Source organism: Bradysia coprophila, unplaced genomic scaffold (assembly GCF_014529535.1).
Source record: "Bradysia coprophila strain Holo2 unplaced genomic scaffold, BU_Bcop_v1 contig_333, whole genome shotgun sequence".
Lineage (NCBI taxonomy): Eukaryota > Metazoa > Arthropoda > Insecta > Diptera > Sciaridae > Bradysia > Bradysia coprophila.
This window is the reverse complement of record NW_023503592.1, coordinates 265,683-292,616: the sequence shown is the minus strand read 5'-3', so window position 1 is coordinate 292,616 and position 26,934 is coordinate 265,683. Positions and strand designations below refer to the sequence as shown.

Sequence of the window (26,934 nt, the reverse complement as noted above, 5' to 3'; positions counted from 1 at the left end):
TTACTTAATTCAGTGTCGCTTGTGAAATTACCTCAGTCGAATTCAATTTTAATTTTTTCGTGTTTTACGTGAATTGCAATCCGTCCATAACAGTAACAATTTGAATGGAAACTATTGTAGCTATAGCCATGGCACAGACGATATTAGAACAAGTGGGAACTGCGAGACTGATAAATTTAGTGAATCACAAGATTACAATAATCACCGAACCGATCCTCAAAGCATCCTTACATGGAATACTGATACTTTTCGGCCAAGCAAATAACAAAAAGCTTGAAAATCAAATTTGTGAAGTCTTCAACATGTCGGCAGACCTTCAAGAAATCAAAGATACGTTGAACAAAGTCGTTGATCAGGTAAAGAAAAGACACAGCTCATTCATACAATGTGTTAAAAGTGGAGGTGTACGTGGAAGCTAACGTGTCAGCCGTGAATCGATTATGCATTTCATGCGCTGCGTATTTCAAATAATTCAAATTTTAGAGTGTTCTTTTCCGAAAAATTGATGTCACGTCTGACGATGTGCGCTGCGACGCGACGCCGGAATAAATCAAAAACCATTTCTATACCAGTGGATTTCTCGACCGCTTTACTTTCAAGAGATTTTAGATGAATAACACAAAACTGCTTATCTTATCTTTCCTCGCACAGTTAACAATGTTGGACGCTAATCTCGCATCGTCACTATCGAAAATCGTCAGCGAAATCAAATATCAGCCACTGTTTAAGTTTTTCGGAGAAATCGAATCATCGATCAATGAATTTCAAGTTATTTTTGCCAGCTATGGCGGACACAAACCGACATTCCTACGGGAACTGGACAAATTCATCGACAATTACAAGTCGAAAAACATTGAGTACAAAATCGTTAATTATTTGGATTCGTCACTGCCCGGATCGGAGCCTTTCATACATGTTTTTATTGAAAAAGTGAAGATGATGCGAAACGACAATTGCTGTGACATCAATAGTTCACCAGTCAAGTTTATTCACGATTTTTACATTCTTGTAGCAATGAAAATCTATGAGGCTAGCAATTTGTTGGCTCTGTGTTATTCATTGAAGGAAGGATTGACAAACCAAGGTAAAATACCCACACAGAGTCAGTGTAGCATTAAATTTGTACATAGTAAAGTCCACACGAATCGGGCAGCGCAGCGTTACAGTTCGTTTTTTATAGTGCCACGCTGAATTTATCAATACAGTATTAAAAGAGAGTCGAAATTTTGACATCTCACCCATCGAGATCAGTTGAATTAACTGGTTTCTTCCCCTTTTTACATACAAATTTTGACACATCGAGCTCAGTTAAATTAACAGTTTTTTTCCCCTGTTTTTACGCTCTTTTAACACTGTAAATTGTGTTTGTTCAGCTGTTGCTTATTCAGCACAAGCAAAGCAGCTAGCAGGGTAATAGAGGTTTTTACACGACAAATAGAGTAGTATTTTGATACCAATAATACCATTAGCAGCCTTAATTGTAATTTTTCAATGGCATTAAGAAAGGTATGGAAATAATTCACATTCGATTAAAGTACTACTTTATTTTTTTCTATTACCCTGCTAGGTGCATTGGCACAAGGCTTTGGTTTAGTGCGTGTATACTTTAGTTTCAACTCGTTTAAGAGTGATATCGCCAAAACTTGAACCAATTATGGGGGTAATAAATAACACATTACAAATGATGGGATGAAAAAATCATTACAGTCGAAGAAATTTAGTTTTCGGGTTTTCCAAAGGTATTAAACTTATTTAACCCACACTTTATCCCACAACAATGGAATCCACAAATTTAAATTTAGTTAACACAGCGCTGCAGTCACGATTTCAAAATGTGATATAGGGTGGATAAACTAAATTTTGGTTTTAGCTACATTTTCGGCAAGCCTCGACCGCTTTGTCATACGTGCATAATATTTATTATGTGTCTCATCTAAAATTCTCGCCAGCAAAATTTTGATTATTAAATTCAACGGCAAAATTGATCTAAATGTTAAAATAATTCTGTATAATAATGAAGTTAATGTGGTTTTGTTTTCTCTTCAAAAAGGAATTTGCATCAGTTCTAGAGATGTGCGGGCCGCCCGAAATTCACTTACCCGATCCGGCCCGACCGGGCTTGGGTCCGGGTTTCAAAAATTAGTCGGGCTCGGGCGGGTTCGGATTTCAAAAACAAAGATTCGGACCGGCCCGACTTTGTTCGTCTTTTAAAAAAATGTGAAAACTTGAAGAAAAATTTAAAGAAAATTTGTAGTACAGTCCGAGAGTAAGCTTCCTTTCAAGTGTTCGATAGATTTGTGAGACTACATTATTATAACGATAGCTAACCGAACGATTTCCACTTGTTAGGCGCGCCAATTTTAGGTTTTTTCGCTCAATAAAAAATATACGGGCCGAGTCGGGACGGGCCGGGTTTCACTACAAAATTCTCGGGTCGGGTCGGGCTCGCGCATTAAAAATTAGTCTGGGCCGGGCTGGGTCGGGTTTTGAAAATAGGTCGGCCCGCACATCTCTAATCAGTTCGCTGTAAAGTGCGGAGCACCATTAGAAAAGAAAAAAAACTTGGTGCTTAAGAATGATCAAAAAGTTGCTGGACGCAGCTGCTTTCCAGGATATAGAATAAAAATTAGAGAAACACCAAGAGCCGTCCATTTGTAAACTTCACAATCATCATTTCAAATAAAGGGTTTTTTAAACGAAACGGAAGTTCGCTCGCAGATGCGGATCGGAACAACTCATTCGTTTTCGCTAATGCACAAAACAAACGAGGCATTGAAAACGTGTTTTGGTCCTAGTTTTCATTGACAATTGCAGCAGTTGCGATTTTGAATAGAAAAAGTTCTAACTTCATTTGACAGTTTCGAAAATTTCGTCATGAAAAATAGGACCAAAACACGTTTTCAATGCCTCGTTTGTTTTGAGCATAAAGCTCGTGCCGTCATGAATCAAGATTCCCGTGAAGATTCGCCAAAGTTAAATCGCCAAAAATAAAAAATCGGCAAGGTGTGAAGAAACGCCGACAAAAACATAGCTAACGCCGACCCGTACGAAACACCTATTCGTATCAAAAGCCTTTATTGTGAAACTCTTCATTTCTCTTACTTCATTTTCTTCTCTGCTGAAAAGCTTTAAAATCACTTGCATTATCCGCTCTTTGCCTTGCTATCATCAACAAATAAATTGCCGGAGGCTGTATACCGCTATATTTACCTATATTTTCCTATAAATAAACATTCCACAAATGAATTTGATATTATATAGCTCTACATGCCTGTATATTGCTCAATATAGCTGTATATAGATATATATAGAAGTCCACATATGGGATTCCTAAAACCCCCCACACATAACCAATATCTTCCCTGTTAACAGAAACTCTCTAAGTACCATTTTTCCCAAGATATTTCAACGTGTTACAAACGTATGCGTAAACCTATAAGACCCCAGTACTTCGTACGGGTCTAAACAAAGAATGATAAATTTGTCTTTGTTGCGTTTATTCACACTAAGGCGATTCTTCGTGGTGATTATACAAATCCTTGGAAATTTATCTTTTTACAAAATTTATCTAAAAGGCGTTAGGGGCCATTCAAATAGTGCGCACGCTGTTTAGTTGCGATATTTGAGTCCCCCCTTGCACGTCTTTGCACGTTTTTCAAAAAAAAACACTAAAAGGGCGCACGAATTTCGGGTTTTTGAAAGCTCAAAAATCGTTCAAAAGTCGACCAGAAATGCAGAAAAAAACGAGACTTTTCAATTTCAGCGTTTCTGTGACAGCAAATTCCAAGAAGAAATGGAAAAACTTGTGATTCGTCAGAATCACCGTTTACCGATGTCGATTTTCAAATTGACCGAATTTCTTTAACGAAATTTTCAGTATCGAACAATGAGTCAATAATTAGACTGGAAAATACAGTAATTATATTTCGTTCAGTTAATCGTCAGGTGAGAGCTGTCAAGTATCACTGAGAGTTAACTTTTCCAAGGTTTTCCGACATTGAACTTTTCTACCCATGGCAGCGATGTGGGAGAAGTTGTGAGAACTGTCACTAATGTTATAAGAGCTTCTTCTTCTTCTTTTTCAGCCTGTTTCTATCCACTGCTGGATGTAGGCCTCTCCAACTTCTTTCCATTTCGTACGATCCATTGCCATTTGCTGCCAGTTTGTACCTGCAATATTCTTAATTCCGTTTGTCCATCTCTCTGGTGGTCTACCTATAGCTCGTCTTTTATATGGTCGCCAGTTCATGATCTTTTTGGTTCAACGTTCGTCTGTCCTTCTTACAATATGTCCCGCCCAGCTCCATTTCAGAGATGCTATTCTTTCCAAGACATCAACGACCCTGGTTTGTTGTCGAATCCATTGATTCGTCATTCTGTCTCTGAGTGTTATTCCAAGCATACTCCGTTCCATGGCTCTTTGTGTCACTCTCAATTTATCTTCGGATGCTTTCGTTAAAGTTAACGTTTCCGCTCCATAAGTGAGCACTGGAAGGACACAAGTATCGAAAACTTTGCGTTTCAGACTATTATTCATTTTGCTTTTGAAAATGAGTCTGAGTTTTCCGAACGCTGCCCATGCAAGACCAATCCTACGTCTGATTTCTGCAGTCTGGTTGTCCAGACCTAACTTCAGTTTATGTCCTAGATATACGTAGCTGTCGACTCGTTCAATGACAGTGTCACCAATTTTGATTTCTCTATCATCCCCCATGTTGGTCATGACTTTTGTTTTCGATAACTTTGTTTGCCTCTTCACTTAACTGTTGTAGCATAAGCTGAGCCTGACCAAGATTCGCTGCTATCGGTACAATGTCATCAGCGAAGCGGAGATTGCTCAGGTACTCTCCATTTATCTTTATTCCCATTTTACTCCAGTTTAACTTCCTAAAAACACTCTGCAGAATCGCCGTGAATAATTTCGGTGAAATGTTGTCACCCTGCCTTACCGATTCTGAATTTCTCCGTGCTCTTATGAAGTAGCATTTTTGTACACATATCGAATTGTGTTGGAGTACCTTGAGTCTAATGCGTCCAATATCGACCATGTTTCCACTGAATCGAAAGCTTTTTTGAAGTCTATGAATAGCAAGGCTATGTCGATGTTGTATTCACGACACTTCTCATTAAGCGTTCTCATCACCTGCAAATGGTCGTTTGTGCTGAAACCAGATCTGAAAGCAACTTGTTCAACAGGTTGGTAGAAGTCGAACTTGTTAGTGTTCCTCTTCGTAATGATTTTCATAAACAACTTGTAGAGTGTTGACAATAGGCTTATGAGTTGGTAATTTTCCAGCTTTGTTATGTCTCCTTTTTTATGCAGCAATGTAATTACCGCATTTTCCCAGGCTTCTGGTACTTCTTCCCATTGGAGACATTGATTAAACAAAGCTGTGACTGCCTTTAATAAGGAGTCTCCATCTAGTGTAATGGCTTCCACTGGAACACCATCTTCTCCGGAAGACTTTTTGTTTTTCATCTCGGCTACTGCGGCCTTGACTTCATCAACAGTTTTATCGGGCATATCCTCCGATCCCACGTTTCTTATTATTGGTCTATCTTCGGTTTCTTCCGTTGGACTCTGTCTTGCTGAAGAAAACAAATTCTCATAAAATTCTGTTGCAATATTTAACATCGCGTTGATTGTTGACGTTGTCTAATTCGGCAGTCATTTTCGTAGCAAATTCTTCATTTTGTGTGTAAAGCCGTTGTACGTCAATCCTTTCACTTTTTTGAACTTGTTGTGATCTTTGAAATATTACTGGTACGCCAGCACATGAGAGAAACCAGCACATGAAAAGTGAACGCATCCTAAGCTCTCTCTTGAGAGAGAGCTGAATTTCTGAAATAAAAAACCGCACATCTCTGGGAACACGGGCCCTCTCACACATCAGCTCATGACAATTCATGTGAGCTAAATCGTTCTTACATGAAGTACGGTAATTGTCGAATAGTATTTATCTGGGCTCATTGATTGTACCACTTTCTTTTATTGGTTTTGGATGAGAAGGAAGCCTCGGATCGACGTCTTTTTATAATATTTTGAAAGCTTTTAAATTAAGACTTCAAAATCCAAAATACCTCATGTGTCCAAGACTCCTGGCCCGAGATATAGCTTCTAGAACTTTCATTATTTTCATTCCATACGAAGGACTTTGTTTCAAAGCTACCAGATGTCAGCCTTGGACCCATGTCTCACTATGCTCAATCAATAGCTACTAGTACTTGGTAAATGCCGACAAAAAATTATATGAGTCCAACACTCCTGGCCCGAGATATAGCTTCTAGAATTTTTCATACCATACAAAGGACTTAGGTCCAGAGCTACCAGATGTCAGCCTTGGACTCATGTCTCACTAAACTCAATCGATAGCTACTAGTGCTAGGTAAATGCTGACAAAAAATTGTATGAGTCCAAGACTCCTGGCCCGAGATATAGCTTCTAGAATTTTCATTATTTTCATTCCATACGAAGGACGTTGTTCCAAAGCTACCAGATGTCAGCCTTGGACTCATGTCTCACTATAATCAATCGATAGCTACTAGTACTAGGTAAATACTGACAAAAAATTGTATGAGTCCAAGCCTCCTGGCCCGAGATATAGCTTCTAGAATTTTTCATCCCATACAAAGGATTTCGTTCCAGAGCCACCAGAAGTCAGCCTTGGACTCATGTCTCACTATAGTCAATCGATAGCTACTAGTGCTAGGCAAATACTGACAAAAAATTGTATGAGTCCAAGCCTCCTGGCCCGAGATATAGCTTCTAGAATTTTTCATTCCATACAAAGGATTTTGTTCCAGAGCTATACCAGATGTCAGCCTTGGACTCATGTCTCACTATAATCAATCGATAGCTACTAGTACTAGGTAAATACTGACAAAAAATTGTATGAGTCCAAGCCTCCTGGCCCGAGATATAGCTTCTAGAATTTTTCATCCCATACAAAGGATTTTGTTCCAGAGCCACCAGATGTCAGCCTTGGACTCATGTCTCACTATAATCAATCGATAGCTACTAGTACTAGGTAAATACTGAGAAAAAATTGTATGAGTCCAAGCCTCCTGGCCCGAGATATAGCTTCTAGAATTTTTCATCCCATACAAAGGATTTTGTTCCAGAGCTACCAGATGTCAGCCTTGGACTCATGTTTCACTATAATCAATCGATAGCTACTAGTACTAGGTAAATACTGACAAAAAATTGTATGAGTCCAAGCCTCCTGGCCCGAGATATAGCTTCTAGAATTTTTCATCCCATACAAAGGATTTTGTTCCAGAGCTACCAGATGTCAGCCTTGGACTCATGTTTCACTATAATCAATCGATAGCTACTAGTACTAGGTAAATACTGACAAAAAATTGTATGAGTCCAAGCCTCCTGGCCCGAGATATAGCTTCTAGAATTTTTCATCCCATACAAAGGATTTTGTTCCAGAGCCACCAGAAGTCAGCCTTGGACTCATGTCTCACTATACTCAATCGATAGCTACTAGTGCTAGGAAAATACTGACAAAAAATTGTATGAGTCCAAGCCTCCTGGCCCGAGATATAGCTTCTAGAATTTTTATTCCATACAAAGGACTTTGTTCCAGAGCTACCAGATGTCAGCCTTGGACTCATGCCTCATTAAATTGACTTTATGGCCGTTCGCCATTCATTTGCAGTCAATAAATGATCACTGAAGATGTACTTTGTACTTCCCAAGAGGTCACAACCGTTCCCAACTATAAAAAATGTATGTAAAATCGAGTTTTTTCAAAAAAAAATAGTTTTTAGCCCCGTACAAAGGGGCTTATAGGATTACGATGCCGTGTGTAATTGATGGAATTCGAAGCAGACGGTAAGGGCAAAGTGTTTGCCTATATTCATAGATGACGAATCTACAATAAAAATTTTGTCTGTCCGTCTGTCCTTCTGTCCGTCTGTCCGTCACGTCGATATCTTGCGTAAATCAAATCCGATTTCAAAAATTTTGTTTCCCCTGAAAGTCGAAATAGTGAGGCTAAGTTCGAAGATGGGCATATTCGGGTCGGCCCTTCGTGAGTTAGGGCCACCTAAGTGATTTAAGGTCTTTTGGTGATATTTATGGCAAAATAAACGATGTAAATGACACGGCAAATGATAGGTATTGTCAATACCAATCCAGGAAAAAAAAGATTTTTTAAATCGGGTGAGTGGACCGTGATTTAGGGCCTTAGAAGTGAAATGCTACTAGGGCCCTATGTGTATTTTACATAGAACTCGAGTAAATTTCATTCGTTTTTCGTAATTTTTGTTTGATTTGGAAGGTAATCGAATGCCGAATAGAATGTTGTTGAAAAAAAATTAAATTTGGGTCCTTGGCCTAAGGCCGCTACTAGGGCCCTATGTGTATTTCACATATAACTCGAGTAAATTTCATCCGTTTTTCGTAATTTTTGTTTTATTTGGAAGGTAATCAAAGGCCGAAAGAGATTGTTGTTGAAAAAAAATTAAATTTGGGTCCTTGGACTAAGGCCACTACTAGGGCCCTATGTGTATTTTACATATAACTCGAGCACATTTCATCCGTTTTTCGTAATTTTTGTTTCATTTGGGAGGTAATCAAAGGCCGAATAGAATGTAGTTGAAAAAAAATTTAAATTTGGGTCCTCGGACTGAGGCCGATACTAAGGCCCTATGTGTATTTTACATATAACTCGAGCAAATTTCATCCGTTTTTCGTAATTTTTGTTTCATTTGGAAGGTCATCAAAGGACGAAGAGAAGTTAGTTGAAAAAAATTTTAAATTTGGGTCCTCGAACTGAGGCCGATACTAGGCCCTTCAAAAAAATAAATTTTTAGGGCGATTTGAAATTTTTGTTTCATTTGAAAGGAACGTCGTACGGGGCTTCGTAATTGCGCTATGCGCAATTTGTAAGTTGTACACATTTCATAATAATTTTACTTTAACTACATTAACCGGCGCAATAGGCTTACGGTCAAAGTAGGGTGACAGACGCACTAGGGTCACGTACGCAATAGATATACGGGTTTGTACGGGGCTCAGTCGCAGCAAACGTTCCGACTGTTCTGATGGCTCGTTTATAATCATTTCTTTTTTCCGTCGCTGCTCTATTTGCCAAACTGCCTGTCTTTAACGAAGAAGAATGAAGATATGAAGGAGCAAGTGTATCACGGATAGTTGCGTCCCATACGAGCATTTTGCCATGACTCCATGGTATTAAAGTGACTCCGTCTGCTCTCTTTCCGTTGTCTCGAAACAGTGGCGGCTCTAATTTCGATGGAAAATAAGCAGATTGAAGACCTCTGTGTATGATGTTGTTGAAATCGCTATGACAAGCATGACGACCGGCACTATATATACAAGACAATCCGTGTATTCCATTTTTCTCCACTTGGCGTCCACATTTGCATTGATACATATGTCTAAGCCCAAACGTAATGCAACCGAGATTCGGAAAGTGGTATCATCAAGTAAAGTTCCGATATGTCGTGATGGTAAGACAGTGAGCCATCCATTAGATTCTTTTGCAAGAGATGCATTGTAGCGTGCCTTTTGTTCTTCGGTTGAAAGTTGTAGAGAATTGACTGTTTTGTTGATGATAATGAGATCCCAAGCTTTCTGATTTTCTTCGTTTTCTGGGAGATTACTCTCATTCATACATGACCACTTAGATAAGCATTCCATATAATTTGCAACGATTGACGTATTTTTACACTTTGGCGTTTCCTCACACTCTGGCGATTTTTCTTGGCAATTCATCATTATGGTTGGTTAAATCAACAAGAAAAATCGCCATAATGTGAAGAAAAACCAAGAAATATTGCCAAAGAGTAAAGAAACTCCAACGATTATAGAGAATTGAAAATTTGTCTTTATGGCGTTTTTCACACTTCTGAGACTTTTCTTGTTGATTTAACTAAATATGATGAATTGCCAAGAAAAATCGCCAAAGTGTGTGTGGTTTGAACCGAACCGAAATATTCAGTTTTGTTTGTTTCAAACCGAAAATTCCGGTTTTTCGAATAACCGGCTCATATCTGGTCTCGACTGCCCAGTAGTTATTTTCCTAAGTTCCTAATGAGTGCAAAAAGGCTATTTCAACATTAGTTAGGAAAGCATAATTTTTATGTGAATGTTTCTGAGGTTTTTCATCTTAATATTTTCATGAAGTTACAAATAATCCACAGAAAATTTTATTACCCTAGAACGAGGTCGGAAATACAATAAATTGAATAGAAAACAGATTTGGAAATTGTTTTTTTTGTCTAAAATTTGATATTAACTGCATGAGCAGGCATTTATAAATCAGGAAGTTTGAAGTTCGTCATATATTCATATTCTTATCTTATTCCTGACCAGATTCTGTTTTCGTGATTTAGCTCAATCATGAGCTTCACTTATACAAAGAATTGAATTTATTTACTATGCCAAATTGTAATTTGGCGAAAAAGAATGTTCCGAATCTGCGAAAGAACTTCCGTTTCGTTTAAAAAAAAACCCTTTAGTTGAAATGATGATTGTAAAGATTTCAAATAGACCGGAGCGTGAGCTAGGTCCCTTAAAGTGAGCTCTTATCCGGCTACTCGGCAGTACAGTGAACGTGGTGTGTTTTGACAATATCTCGAGTAAATTTTGAGTGAATTTCATGATTTTTTTTTTGTTTGAAAGGTATTAACGAATGTAGATCGTCAGAACTACTTCGGCTCTCCTAACAAAATGGCTACCGGAGGCCATATTGGATTTTATTAAAAACGATATAAATCGGTAAAAATTAAGTGAAATTCATCCGTTTTCTGATATGTACATACTTGCACACTAAATAGCGTGTTGTGGAAAAATTTCTAGAATTAGGTCGAGTAAATCGAGTAAATCTCACCCGATTTTGCTAGTTTTTGTTTCATTTGAGAGATAATTGAATACCGAATGGAAAGTTAACAAAAAATTTTGGGTTTCTAAAATAATGCCGTAAATTGTTGGTTTTATTTGAGAGTAACTTCGTACGGGCTTTCGTAATTGCGCTATGCGCAATTTTAAAAATGAACACTTTCAGTAAATTTGATCATACCCAACTTGACTAGCATTTTGTTCTGATGCCTTGTTTTTTCTTTTCTAATGGTGCTCCGCACTTTACAGCGAACTGATGCAAATTCTTTTATGAGGAGAAAACAAAACCACATTAACTTCACCGTTATACACAATTATTTTAACATTTAGATCAATTTTGCCGTTAAATATGATCAAAATTTTGCTGGAAATTTTAGATGAGACACATAAATAAACAAACTTCTGATGCATATCAAGCACACAATATTTTTTTGAAGACAATAGAAGCGATGACGGACGTAGGGTAGCAAAATGTACACATATGTTTTACGTTCTTTTGTTTGTTGAGACGTACGGAACGCTTTCCTATATCGTTCACTGATACAAAACATCTTTTTTCAAACTCAAACGGTTTATATTGCATAAAGATACTCTTAATTTAGAAGCCTAATGTAATAATTAAAAACCAAGCGAAAATATAGCCAAAACCAAAATTTAGTTTATATCACATTTTGAAATGGTGACTGCAGCGCCGTCATTGTGACCGCTGTGTTAACTAAATTTAAATTTGTGAATTTCATTGTTGTGGGATAAAGTGTGGGTTAAATAAGATTAATACCTTTGGAAACTAAATTTCTTCGTCTGTAAAGGCTAAATTGTTGAGTTGTTGAGACAATTCTTCGCTTTTCAAATGTTTGAAGAATATATATTAGTTAGGAGATGTATATCTTTAAATTCTGAACGCGAAAGAAAAAATCAAAATGTTTTGGAAAGTCCTAGAAGTCCTAAAAGTTTGGTGGTTCTAAAAAATTGATCTTCTTCAAATAATCTTATTTTTCCATAAAATCGTCGATTTCATGTTTTTCTTTCGTTTTATTTTCAAGACACATATTAGAAAGCGTCCGCATTGAAATTCTTTTTAGGCTCGGGCTTTCAGAAGCGAATAAATAACAGTTGAGTAGCTCTCGATTTTCACAGACAGAGCCGAAGGCGAGGTCTGGAATCGAATACGCTAAAAAACACTTGAAAAGCGATGAATAGTCTGAAAATAGAGCATTTTCTTCAAAAACTCAACAATTTCGCCTTAAATGATTTTTTCAGCCCATCATTTGTAATGTGTACACAAAAAATAATAGCATTGTTCGTTCCCGGACTCATTATATGATCACTAAAAGCGAGTAGCATAGCTTTAGGATAATTTTTGATCACACTCAGACGTTTACGTCGTCCATTGAACTCGAAATTATGAAATAAATTTGATCTGTTTGGTGTAGAGATGTGCGGGCCGCCCGAAATTGACCTACCCGACACGGCCTAGCCCGACCCGACCGGGCTTCAAAAATTAGTCGGGCTCGGGCGGGCTCGGGTTTCAAAAACAAAGATTCGGGCTGGCCCAACTTTATTCGTCTTTAAGAAATATCGGGCCGGTCCGGGTTTGAATACAAATTTCTCGTGTCGGGTCGGGTCGGGTCGGGTTTTAAAAATTAGTTTGGGCCGGGCTTGGTTGGGTTTTTGAAAATAGGTCGGCCCGCACATCTCTAATTTGGTGACCTTTTTGCTTCGTGCAACTTCCTGGCTTGCAACGCATTTTATCTGAGGTTTCGTTTATATGGGATGATAGTGAGTGTGTCCAGCTACAACACCCTATAGTCGGTTTCACGGATAAGTTCTGTTGCAGGCCAGCAGTACTGTGCGAAAATTGGCCATACTTTCATTGTTAACTCTAGAGATGTGCGGCTGCCGGATGGCTGACTCATTGTTTTCAAATTGGTTCAAGTTTTGGCGATATCACTCATAAGTTGAAGTAATTGTGTAAGATCCCGCCTTTATGAGCGTATATTATAGTTGAACGTAGAAGTGTGCTGTGGTTCGTAATCGTGTCGGTTTAATGTATAATTTTTAAAGTAGAACGAATACACTTAACTTAACTGATCTTCTCGGCTTTCATGAATAAATCGTTTTTCGCTCATTCGTGGAAATCATAAGATATGAGACTTTTGAGATGTCGTTCACTGTAAACCAAAAATTATATTATACTAAGTTATATGCAATTTTGAAACGTTTTTCTCAACATATTCTATTCGGTTTTCAATTACCTAGCAAACTAGCAAAATTGGATGAGATTTTCTCGATTTATATTCAAAATACACTTAGGGTCGAGGAGCGGGCTCAGTCCAAGGACCTAAATTTGAAACGTTCTTCGCCACATTCTATTCGGCCTTCGATTAACGTCAAATGAAACAAAAATTAGGATGAAATTTATTCGAGTTATATGCAAAATACACTTAGGGCCGAGCGAGAAGCCTTTCACTTCTAGAGCCCTAACTCATGGTACACTCACCCGATTTTACTAAACTTTTTTTTTCCTAAATCAGTATCGACAATACCTGTCTTTTGCCGTGTCATTTACATTTCCATCGGTTATTTCGTTACTATCCCCAGAAGACCTTTAACCTTTTAGGCGGCCTTAACTCACGAAGGGCCGACCATAATATGCCCATCTTCGAACTTAACCTCAATATTTCGAAAATTTGTCTAAATTTGACGAAATTCGAAAATTTGTCTAAATTAGACGAAATTCGAAAATTTGACGAAATTTGAAAATTTGATGAAATTCGAAAATTTGACGAAATTGGAAAATTTGATGAAATTCGAAAATTTTACGAAAATCGAAAATTTGACGAAATTCCAAAATCTGACGAAATTCAGAAAATTTGACGAAAATCGAAAATTTGACGAAAGTAATTCTCTATCTGCCACCATTCAAGAAATATCTCCAAAACCCCAATTGACACACCCATTTCCAACTTTCGACATTTTTCACATATACCCCTCTGTTTTACTTGTAAAACTCTGAGACTTTGCCGAAGAAAGTAATTCTCTATCTCTCATAACCCAAAAAAATATTAGTCCTTTCATCCTACGCTCGAGTAGCTCAAAATTTGGTCACGCTAATCACTCTAGCTCAAACGAATCTGCCCCGATTTTTTAAATTATTTTTTTGTTCGAATCGTGTTACGAATACCTTTTATTTGATGGGTCGCACGCCTCTGTAGGTTTCAATACAGCTAAGCTATAGCCGAAAACGCGTTCCCGACCCTCGAAAACCACACTCAGAAACCACTTCGAGGCCAATAAAACAAAATTCTGGTTTTTCCTGTGGTAATGGCGTATCACATTATCATTTTTATGCCCACCCTGAGGTTCCTGCAAAATTTCATGGAGATTGGCTGACTAGTTTCCGAGATCGACCGTCGATAGATAGACAGATAGATAGATAGATAGATAGATAGATAGATAGATAGATAGATAGAAACATACAGAGTAAGTTGAAAGATTTTGATTGTTTGGAAAACGTTAATTTGGTGCATTTTCTATCAAAATGACCAACTTCAAAACGATGTATCTGCGGCAATTTTAAAGTTACATAGTCGAGTGATAGCTCGTTTTGTTCGTATTTGAAGCGCGAATAAGATAGAATAGGATTTGTGGTGATACAGGCCAAAGGAAAGAAACTTAAATTCTCGCCTATATGGGTAATTCCATGGTTAGTTGCGTTACAAATTTCGTTATCTGTGAGTCATAAAGGTAATTGTGTTGGCTATGTTTTGCGGTAACAAAGCAGTCTATAAATTTTCTAATACTCAGGAGACATAGGGCTTTCATACCAACAATAATTGGAATTTTTAGCCTGCGAAGTGTGACTTGTGTGATCGCAAAAGTCGGCGGTTAGTTGCGTTACACGTTTGTGACTTTTCGAAATATTTTCACCAAATAAAAACTAATTTAAGTAACTAATTCGAGGATGACTTTTATCACCGCTGGAAAGCTGTTTTCACCTACTTTAGTCACCCAACTAACCTGATTGACTCAAAGTTATTTTTCTCGTGAAGTCATATGCTGTAGCTTTCGAATGACACCGATTTTCAGTTTTTATTTGAAAACATAGCTAACGCCGACCCGTACGAAACACCTATTCGTATCAAAAGCCTTTAATGTGAAACTCTTCATTTCTCTTACTTCATTTTCTTCTCTGCTGAAAAACTATTCTCCCTTTAAAATCACTTACATTATCCACTCTTTGCCTTGTTATCATATACAACTAAATTGCCGGAGGCAATATAGACAGCCCCGTACGAAGACAAATTTCATAAATTCCTATTTAAACAGCTATATACCGCTATATTTAACTATATTTCACTATAAATAAACATTTCACAGATAAATATATGCTATTATATAGCTCTATATGCCTGTATATAGCTCAATATAGCTGTATATAGGTATATATAGATGTCCGTATATGGAATCCCTGAAACCCCACACACATAACAAATTATTTCCATGTTAACAGAAACTCTCTAAGTATCATTTTTCCCAAGATGTTTCACTTTTACTAAAATCCAATATGGCCGCCGGCAGCCATTTGTTAGGAGACCGGAAATAGTACCGACGCTTTACATTCGTTAATACCTTTCAAACAAAAAAAAAATCATGAAATTCGGTCAAAATTTACTCGAGATATTGACAAAATACTCCACGTTCACTGTACGGCCGAGTAGCCAGATAAGAGCTCACTCCAAGAGACCTAGCTCACGCTCCGGAGAACATAATTTCATAATTTTTTTTTCCCTGATTGGTACGGTCAATACCTATCTAATAAAGCTAAAACAGACCGCTGCTTGCCGCCCTGTGCCTGTTCCACACCAAGGGGTCTAACTCACGAGTCGGTCATCCGATTTCCATAAACTTTTTTTTTTGTCGATCGGTATTGTAAATACCTTTTATTTGACGTATCACTTACAAGTTTAACGTTTAAATGTCCGGAGATATCTTCGAAAAACCGTAAAGCACTTATTGGGCCACAGCTCGGGAGGGGTCGATCCAAAATCACTCATCTTCGAACTTAGCCTGTCTTTTGACATTACCAAACGGGAAAAAAAAGAATTTTCAAAATCGGATGCGTTTTACTCAAGTTATCGTGCAGACAGACAGACTGACAGACGGACAGACGGACAGACGGACATTTTTTTTCGCGGATTTGGCATCTCTAGACAACCACAATAGGTTTCCCCTTACTCAGGGAGTCCAATTCGACGTGTTACAAACGTATGCGTAAACCTATAAGACCCCAGTACTTCGTACGGGTCTAAAAATGTAATTTCGGCAACGCTTGGGTTGAAGTGATTTTACCTTACTTTAAAGCAGAATGAACCAAAAAACTTCAAAAAAATTTAATTTCGTGTCATTTGGAGCAATTGTGGAATTATAGCGTTCACATCTACAGGAAAGCAAATTTACAAAAATCATTTGAGATTTATTGAGAATATCTCGGAATGTCGAATACAAACAAACACTTTTTAGTCATATCTCCCCGAGACCACATTTTACAATGACCTCATATTGGTGTCAAACTACGCGTCTTGTGAATTGCTTTCAGCAAAAAAAAGTTTAGTGAAATCGGTTCAGGTTTCGTGAAATAAACTAGATATTTCAAAAATTTGCTGAAAACAAGCATACATTTTTATGGTGGTATCTCCCCGAGATTTTTGGCCACCAAACTAATATGGGGCTTAAACGACGCGTCTGGTCAACAGCTTTCAAGGAAAAAAAAGTTGCCGAAATCGCATTTCAATTGGTGAAAATATTTCGAACAGTCACAAATTAGCTGGAATTACCCATATATAGTTGCCGCGTCTCAAAAAAATTTCTTCGTTCGTTTTTTGGAAGTTAGACTGCGTCAAGTCCTCCGCTATCGCTCCAGACAGGATGTCGTAAATTGTTGGTTTTATTTGAGAGGTACTTCGTACGGGCTTTCGTAATTGCGCTATGCGCAATTTTAAAAATGAACACTTTCAGTAAATTTGACCATGCCCAACTTGACTTGCATTTTGGTAACAGACGCATTAGAGGGTTGTAGACGTATTAGGGTTCCGGGCGTATTACGGCTACGGACGTATTATGGTTACGGACGAAATAGGATTACGGGTCGTACGGGGCTAAGTCGCAGCAAACGCTCCGACTGTTCTGATGCCTTGTTTTTATTGCGGATTCGTCATAACCAAATGCTTTGCCCTTACTGTCTGCTTCCAATTCGACGTGTTACAAACGGCATATTAATCTTATAAGCCCCCAGTACTTCGTACGGGGCTAAAAATAATAAATTTTTCATAATGTCATTGCAAAATTACCATTAAGGCTGCTAATGGTATTATTGGTATCAAAAAACTCCTCTATTTGACGTGTAAAAACCTCTATTACCCTGCTAGGTGCTTTGATATATCCCAAAATAAATTTTAAATCTCACGATTACGAGTCAACGACACGCACACGTCTAGTTGAACGCGAAATTTAACAAAACTGATATTCTAAGTTGTTCGTGATGAAGATATGCTGTACTTGAAGAATCGAAAAGCATCTGTTCTGATTAAATTGCGAGATTCTATGAAGAACGCTCTTGCACCGTTTGATGAGCCGAAATATTTAACTGGATACCTTAGCTTGACCGCCACGTATAACGACAAACCCATTTATGCGGTAAACGGTGATTCACAACGAAGATTTTTCACTGGACCGGTGCAAGTGGAACGTGATGGATAGTAAGTGTGATCATGTCATACAATAGACGCTCAATTTCACATATAAATCATTTCAGTGTTGTGACTGGTGTGCGAATTCGCGAAATGTACGACATGATTTACTTACAAATTCAAGTTGGCAAAATGCTGCCAATGGGTATGATCGATCAAGACTCAGTGTACTGGCAAGAGTTACCAAAGAACGTCGGCAATGAACACACAACGAATATTAAGGTCATTTTGTCTGGTTGCTCTTTTGATGACGCGATTGTAATGGGTAAGTTTATCTAACATCACCAGTCCCATTCGCCGTAATTAACATCTCTGTCCATCTGGAAATGGACGACTGTGAATTCGTTTTAAAGCAAGAGTCGCACGCGTGTGGAAATTTTGTTTTCTTCCCGGTATTCGAATCAAATTTCCAGGGAATCTAAAATCGTAAATTTGATTTTTCACCACATATTTTTCCAGATTTTTTCGATTTCACGGTGTCTAAAGAATTTTTCTGAAAACTTCCCGGTATCCAGGATACTGCGGATAGCGTGAATTTCCACACGTGGAGTCGCACAGTCCACTTTTGAACATAGTTGTCATGTGAACGGGTGAACCGACTCCTGAACGGAATGTAGTAACATCCATGCTTATCCCTGAATTCACAAACATCCGTTTTCATTCCGTTTTGCCTCCGTGTACATGACAGTTGGTATTTCTAACAATAAAGCATATTGTTTGGAATGACAAGACAACTGTCACGTACACGGAATGAGAACGGATGACTGTGAGGCCGAATTAAAGCCCCCGATTCGCATGCATTCCGTTTTGGTCGCCGTTAATAAACGGAGTGTAGTGTGATTCCCGCTTTAAGCTTTTACCAATTAAATATTTGCCGAAAAAATGGGCCAATGTGATTTTTATGTTTTCTGTAAACATAAAATGTTTGTAAATAACATGACGAAATAGTAACTAACATATAACCAGAAAAGCATAGCAGTTACAAACAGAAGTAAGAGTTTAAAATTAAGGAAGACGTGATCGAAACTGCAATTAGTCGGGAAACAGCAACCCTTTATAAATTTACCATGGGCGCGTTAGCACCGTGACGCAAGTTCTATTACTAGAAAAAATTAAAAAAAAATTTTTTGTCGTACAGCCAGAATGATTAGAAAGAAATTATGTGATTCCTTATATTTTTGAGTTCCAACTTTTCCACACATTTTGAACTTAATACTAGCGTCATCTGTTCGACGCTGATACACCGAAACAGAACTTCATGTCCACAACGATTCCGCACCAAATTCAAAATTTCTTGACAATTTTTTTTAAACCAATAAATAGCATGAAATCGATAAAATCAAAGAAGAAAATTTGTTTCGGAGCAATCAAACCTTACTGTAAGTTTCTATTACTCACAGACGTATCTCTAATTGAGGAAAATTGAAAATAATATTTTCGATTTTTTCGACATCAACACATGGACGCTAAAAATGTAACAATGACCATTTAATCATTTGACATGTCTGAAAAGTTACAAAATGTACAAGGCAGTGTCAATGTAAAAATTGCACATACTCGTGCATGTTTGTATTTATAGTATTTTTCTACTAAACTAAAGTAACAGAATGTGGCTTCGATATGAAGTAAATTGTTTTGATGACTGTGACTACAACTAATTGGTTAATATTTTGATAGACAAAATGTCGAAATAATTATAAATCATCAAAAGTTGTGTTGTTAACACACTTCAATTAAAATATGGAAAGTGATTCCTGCGCTACCCTTACAAATCAATGTACAACACCTTGATGCATGACGTGAATGTTGTTTTTTTCTTCATAATTTCTTTCATTTGATCTATTTATCGTGCAATTGTCAATCAATCGTGTAGTCTTTGAAAGAAAATTTTCGGTGTTTGAATTTTGGATTCCTTTTTATAACTGTGCCATCAATTTTTATGGTAACATTTTTGTAAATCTTCTAGTTCAAATAAAATCGCAAGCAGAAAATGCAAATCAATTCTTTTTACATTCGTTAAAATAATTAAATAACTTTCACCAAGATTTGTTTCGTTTCATTTCAAATACGTTCAATTGTAAGAGTTACAATTGTAACGTGAAATGTACTATACCCTCCATGATTAGCACTCTGAAAATTGAGGAATGCATTCAATACATTGTTTTTTTTGTTGACATTTTGACATTCGTATCATAGTTTAGAAATTTTTCTATTCTCTAGTGATGCTTCCAAAGTAATGCTTTTGGTGCATTTAAATTATTTCAAAGTTATTTAAATTTTGTTGTGTTATCGTACAACTTTCAATTGTTCAGTTGTGAATCTTTTTTTATTAAATTAAGTAGTGTAAGTAGCACGAAATCACGAATTTCTATCTTGTGAAAAGTGTTTTCATACTTCCGACTTACGCAAGCATTATCTCGCTTCCTTCCAGAGTTTTACGAGAAATTTGAAATCAATAGAAGTGATGAACTATTTCAAAACGAGCCATCAGAACATTCGGAGCGTTTGCTGCGACTGAGCCCCGTACAAACCCGTATATCTATTGCGTACGTGACCCTAGTGCGTCTGTCACCCTACTTTGACCGTAAGCCTATTGCGCCGGTTAATGTAGTTAAAGTAAAATTATTATGGAATGTGTACATCTTAGAAATTGTGCATAGCGCAATTACGAAGCCCCGTACGACGTTCCTTTCAAATAAAACAAAAATTTCAAATCGCCCTAAAATTTTAATTTATTGAGTATAAATACACATAGGGCCCTAGTATCGGCCTTAGTCCGAGGACCCAAATTTAATTTTTTTTCAACAACATTCTATTCGGCCTTCGATTATCTTCCAAATCAAACAAAAATTATGAAAAACGAATGAAATTTACTCGAGTTCTATGTAAAATACATTTCACTTCTAAGGCCCTAACTCACGGTCCACTCACCCGATTTTAAAAAACTTTTTTTTCCTGGACTGGTATTGACAAAACCTATCATTTGCCATTTCATTTACATTTTAATCGTTTGTTGTGCCATAAATATCACCAAAAGACCTTAAATCACTTAGGTGGCCCTAACTCACGAAGGGCCGACCCGAATATGTCCATCTTCGAACTTAGCCTCACTATTTCGACTATCTTTCAGGGAAAAAAATTTTTGAAATCGGATTTGATTTACTCAAGATATCGACGTGATGGACAGACGGACAGACAAGATTTTTATTGCGGATTCGTCATCTATGAACATATGCAAACACTTTGCCCTTACCGTCTGCTTCGAATTCCATCAATTACACACGGCATCGTAATCCTATAAGCCCCTTTGTACTTCGTACGGGGCTAAAAAGGATTAAAATTTTATGAAGGTTCAGTAAGATCTTAAGATCATAACATCTAATTTAATTTTTGATCATCACTCAAATCTATCCTAAGAAGAAGAAGAAGAAGAAGACTCAAATCTACCGATTTGGCTTTGTTTTTACATTGTGACAGGTCTTTTCATATTCTGTGTGTTTTTTGGACTATACTTTAAATAAAAACGAGCCGTCAGAACAGTCGGAGCCTTTGCTGCGACTAAACCCCGTACGAACCCGTACATCTATTGCGCACGTGACCCTAGTTCGTCCGTAGCCCTACTCTTCCCGTCGGTAAAGTAAAATTCTTATGAAATTTGTACGTCTTAAAAATTGCGCATAGCGCAATTACGAAGCCCCGTACGATGTTCCTTTCAAACGTAACACAAATTTCAAATTTACCTACAATTTCCTCAGTCCTATATTAACCCATATTTACCTATAAATAAACAATTTACTGATAAATATGCTAGTATATAGCTCAAAATAACTATCTATACCGTTATATAGCTCAATATAGCTATATATATTTATATATAGATATCCATATTTGGGATCCTTGAAACACCACACACACATAACCAATCACTGCCCACTGATCAATTTGACCGAATTTCATAATTTTTTTTTTGTTTGAAAGGTACTAACGAATGTAAAGCAGCCCTACTACTTTCCACCTCCTAACAAAATCGCCGTCGGCCGCCATTTTTCCCAAAATTTAGGAACCAACCTTGGAACACCTCAATCATGTCGAAAATAACCCAGAGGAATCATCTGTCATTACCAAATTTATAGATCCAACCTTGAAACACTTCACTAATGTCGAATATAACTCAAATCCATCAAAAAATCCGATGGAAGTTAGGAAGTGCCACAGGAATCATCTGTCATCATAGAATTTAGGAAGCAACCTCCCTCATGTCGAAAAAAACACAATTCCATCAAAAAATCCGATGGAAGTTAGGAAGTGCCAGAGGAATCTTCTGTCAGCACAAAATTAGGAACCAACCTTGGAACATCTCACTCATGTCGAAAATAACCCAAATCCATCAAAAAATCCGATGGACGTTAGGAAGTGCCCAAATCCATCAAAAAATCCGATGGAAGTTAGGTAGTTCCAGAGGAATCATATGTCATCCCAAAATTTAGGAACCAACTTTGGAACAGCTCACTCGTGTCGAAAATAACCCAAATCCATCGAAAAATCCGATGGAAGTTCCCAAAATTTAGGAACGGACCTAGTGGATCCCAACAATTCCCAACAAAAAATACATCCCAAAACAACACATACCATTCACCACATTACCATCCATATCATCTTCTTCTTCTTCTTCTTTTTCAGCCTGTTTCTATCCACTGCTGGATGTAGGCCTTTCCAACTTTCTACGATCCATTGCCATTTGCTGCCAGTTTGTACCTGCAATATTCTTAATTCCGTTTGTCCATCTCTCTGGTGGTCTACCTATAGCTCGTCTTTTATATGGTCGCCAGTTCATGATCTTTTTGGTCCAATGTTCGTCTGTCCTTCTTGCAATATGTCCCGCCCAGCTCCATTTCAGAGATGCTATTCTTTCCATGACATCAACGGCCCTGGTTTGTTATCGAATCCATTATTCGTCATTCGTTCCATGGCTCTTTGTGTCACTCTCAATTTATCTTCGGATGCTTTCGTTAAAGTTAACGTTTCCGCTCCATAAGTGAGCACTGGAAGGACACAAGTGTCGAAAACTTTGCGTTTCAGACTATTATTCATTTTGTTTTTGAAAATTAGTCTGAGTTTTCCGAACGCTGCCCATGCAAGACCAATCCTACGTCTTATTTCTGCAGTTTGGTTGTCCAGACCTAACTTCAGTTTATGTCCTAGATATACATAGCTGTCGACTCGTTCAATGACAGTGTCACCAATTTTGATTTCTCTATTGTCCCCGATGTTGGTCATGACTTTTGTTTTCGATAAGTTCATCTTGAGGCCAACTTTGCTTGCCTCTTCACTTAACTGTTGTAGCATAAGCTGAGCCTGACCTAGATTCGCTACTCTCCATTTATCTTTATTCCCATTTTACTCCAGTTTAACTTCTTAAAAATACTCTGCAGAATCGCCGTGAATAATTTCGGTGAAATAGTGTCACCCTGCCTTAAACCTCGGCCAATTCTGAATTTCTCCGTGCTCTTATGAAGTTTTATACATGAAGTAGCATTTTTGTACACATATCGAATTGTGTTGGAGTACCTTGAGTCTACTCTACATTCGTCTAATGCGTCCAATATCGACCATGTTTCCACTGAATCGAAAGCTTTTTCGAAGTCTATGAATAGCAAGACTATGTCGATGTTGTATTCACGACACTTCTCAATAAGCGTTCTCATCACCTGCAAATGGTCGTTTGTGCTGAAACCAGATCTGAAAGCAGCTTGTTCAACAGGTTGGTAGAAGTCGAACTTGTTAGTGTTCCTCTTCGTAATGATTTTCATAAACAACTTGTAGAGTGTTGACAATAGGCTTATGGGCCGGTAATTTTCCAGCTTTGTTATGTCTCCTTTTTTATGCAGCAATGTGATTATCGCATTTTCCCAGGCTTCTGGTACTTCTTTCCATTGGAGACATTGATTAAACAAAGCACGGCTTGCCTTTAATAAGGAGTCTCCACCCAGTTTAATGGCTTCCACTGGAACACCATCTTCTCCGGGAGACTTTTTGTTTTTCATCTCGGCTACTGCGGCCTTGACTTCATCAACAGTTATGTCGGGCATATCCTCCGATCCCACGTTTCTTATTATTGGTCTATCTTCGGTTTCTTCCGTTGGACTCTGTCTTGCTGAAGAAAACAAATTCTCATAAAATTCTGTTGCAATGTTTAATATCGCATTTCGATCCGTTTGGATCGTTCCTGTTTTGTCTCGTAATTTGAAGATTTCTTTTTTGGCGTTTGTCATTTTTCTCCGTAGGACTTTCATATTGCAGTTAGCTTCAATTATGTTTTGAGCCAATTGGACATTATATTTTCTTTCATCTGATCTCCTTGCTTTGTTGATACTTTTAGCCAAGTTCCGGTATTCCACCGAATCTCGCCCTCCGTTTTTTACCAACTCTGCTCTGCTTGCGATCAGGTCTAATGTTTCTCTGCTGAGTTTTGATTCTTTCCCTTGGACGGATCCATATCATGCAACAAAATATACAACTCACACGCACACACACACATACAAATTGGCTTTTATATGGCATTTGTATGGAGGCTTTGGGGAGCTCCAGCTCCCAACATATGATTTTTTTCCAACTTTTGAAAAGTCCATTCTTATTTTTGGGCCAATATTGGCCTACAACCAAAATTTCAGGAAAATCTATGGAAACGTTTAGAAGTTGCTGGATCCACTTTTCCATAGGAACTAACTAAGTAACTAACTGACTAAAGTAGGCGATTTCAGTTATCTGAAAAAACGAAATTTTGCTTATTTTCATACAAACATCAATATTTCGAAGTTCAATATCTCGGCCAATTTTGAAGCTGCAGTAATGTGTGATAGCTCGTTGAACTCGTATGGATTCCTAGATTCCAGATACCCTGGTTTGGGGGTCGTTAGAGTTAAGAGTGAGAAGTCAAAAAGTCGCTGAAAATATGCTCCACCGTCCTCAAAAAAAATTGGTAAAACATTTTTGGTAGTGGACTTGCGTCACGCCCGCTCACTAACATGCGCGCATGATTTGAGAGGTAATTGAATACCAAATAAGAAATTGGCAAACAAATTTGGGTTCCTAAAATTGCGTTGTAAATTTTTGTTTTACTTGAGAGGTACTTCGTACGGGCAATTTTAAAGATGAACACTTTCAGTAAATTTGCACGTGCCGCACTTGGGCCAGGCGAGCAATAATGTCAAGTACTCAATAGGCTTACGGAAGCATTTTGGAAAGGGACGCATAAGGGTCAAAGAAATATTAGGGTTAAGGCGTATTAGGGCTGAGGACGTATTGTGGTAACGGATGAAATAGATTGAGATAGAGTATGGGCCTCAGTCGAAGCAAACGCTCCGACTGTTCTGATGCCTTGTTTAATGCAAATGTGTGCGTCGGTTGACATTTCATGTCATGGATACAAAAGAGTAGAAAATAACGTCGATGCGGCGCAAAGTTTGTTTTTCTATAAAACATATAATTTAGTTTCTAAATAATCTAAAGATTTGCATTATATAATTAATGTATCAAATTCGGATTGAAACAAATGTTCGCACGATGTTAGTGATACATTCGAGCCTCTCTTTAGTTGTATTGTTGACGATAATAAACAAACCACTGTTGCCATTTTTATCTACTATTGATTATAAAATTAACTTACTTTGTTTTCATGGACCAGCTGGTCGAACAGCTGAATTAAAATAGTGCACAAAATTGAATGTCCCTCACTGTATTACAAAATTATTAAAAAGCTTTTTAAATATATTTTAATTATCGTAAACGTAGAATTGTTCTATTTTGTATAAAGAATGTAAGTAAATTATAAAATATTGTCAGTTTCCCGACCCGACTAATTCATTTGATCCATAGCCCCTGGAACGTGAATAACGTGTATCTCAAATCTTCGAATATTAGCAGCTTCAAGCTATTTTTTCGTGATAGATGTCAGCTATGGTTACCACAAGCATTAGGTATTTGTGACGAACGTGTAGATAGATAAGTCCGGAAACATACTACAATTGTTGACACAATAATTCTCCGATTCGAAATAACATGGTTGCTGTAAACATGACATGTTTATCGCAATATGAATTAGAAAATTGACATGATTGAATCTGAACAATTATTCTGACAAACATTCTTATAGAAACTCTATAAATTTGTCTTTCAAATGATGTTTCTATATGCAGTATTTTCCGAGTTATGGCTGACATAGCTCGCACTTAAAATGCTCATAGCTACCAAATAAGCGACTTTTTAGGGAAAACATAAAATACGTATCGACTAGAATCTAAAACTCTATAACTTTGTCTTTTACACGAGGTTTCTATCTGCCGTATTTTCCGAGTTATGGCTGGGCAAGATAATTTTTCCTTCTTTCGCTTTCTATGTAATACTTACTCGTAGATATTCTAATAGTCCGTTGCCAATTCGCAACGTTAAAAATCGGACATTCGATATTTTTAACGTTGCGAATTGGCAACGGACTATTAGAATATCTACGAGTAAGTGTTACATAGAAAGCGAAAGAAGGAAATCTTGCCCAGCAGCGGATTTGAACACCGGACCTCTCGACTATGAGTCGAGAGCTCTAGCGCTAAAGCCACGGGTTCAGACAAAATGATATTTACTTCGAACGCCTTTATGTTGTGTAGAGTACTAGATTGAATGTGTATATTATTTCTGGTAACCTGGTACACTAAAAGAGTATGGTTTTTACATACTTTCAGGAGTAAAATTTACTGCGATCGGAGAATTTGTTTGCCTACAATTTTACCGGCGAAAGCTACAAACCCAGCTCAGACAAAAACACAACGATCTACTATTGCACGCCATCGAAACGAACTGTGAACGACTCGAGGCTGGTAGTCGTCGTATATCATACCTCAAAGAAGACACCGACAATTTCAAAGTTTCCGGCGAGGAGACACGAATGTATGTGACACTAAAAAATTTTAACAAGATGTGGTCAAAGGAAAATGGTCCGAAAGCTCAGCATCCGTTCATGAAGCCATTCTTTGACGGATCAGACATTCATTTCGAACCGATGGTGCCACTGTCGGGCATCGGATTGATGCACTACACCAACGATGACAGCTATGCCGGATTGATTGTACCGTATCTGAAGACCATGAAATACAGTCCCATTGACTTTTAACTAAATTAAAGAAAAAAACGCCAAACATTCACATTTTTTTAACAGAGAGAGGATAAGGCAAGCCCTATCAAAGTAAGTAAACCAAAACCAAAGCTGCGTCGAGAATCAGATTCGAGGTAGAAGACACATGTGAATGAGAGGTTGGTTGT

At 37.6% G+C, this 26,934-nt stretch overlaps 1 protein-coding gene across 2 annotated transcripts; it reads left to right on the top strand.

Annotated features, from left to right (window-relative positions):
- LOC119079749 lies at window positions 1-26,917 on the top strand. 2 transcript variants are annotated; one of them, XM_037187826.1, is made up of 6 exons: window positions 1-356; window positions 652-1,084; window positions 17,421-17,631; window positions 17,688-17,887; window positions 26,358-26,790; window positions 26,824-26,917. In XM_037187826.1, the coding sequence occupies exons 1-5, from the start codon at window positions 105-107 to the stop codon at window positions 26,783-26,785; spliced, it is 1,524 nt and encodes a 507-aa protein (XP_037043721.1). In that variant the 5' UTR covers window positions 1-104; the 3' UTR covers window positions 26,786-26,790; window positions 26,824-26,917. The 2 variants fall into 2 exon arrangements, with proteins under 2 accessions (XP_037043721.1, XP_037043719.1); XM_037187824.1 differs by having other exon boundaries at window positions 17,406-17,631.
- The last annotated feature ends 17 nt before the right edge of the window (window positions 26,918-26,934 follow it).

Excerpts from the sequence above, each read along its gene's own strand:
- LOC119079749 (XM_037187824.1), top strand. The coding sequence starts at position 105 with ATGGAAACTATTGTAGCTATAGCCATGGCACAGACGATATTAGAACAA. Across the intron at positions 17,632-17,687 it reads CAAGTGGAACGTGATGGATA|TGTTGTGACTGGTGTGCGAA; the intron begins GTAAGTGTGATC and ends AAATCATTTCAG. Across the intron at positions 17,888-26,357 it reads TGATGACGCGATTGTAATGG|GAGTAAAATTTACTGCGATC; the intron begins GTAAGTTTATCT and ends ACATACTTTCAG.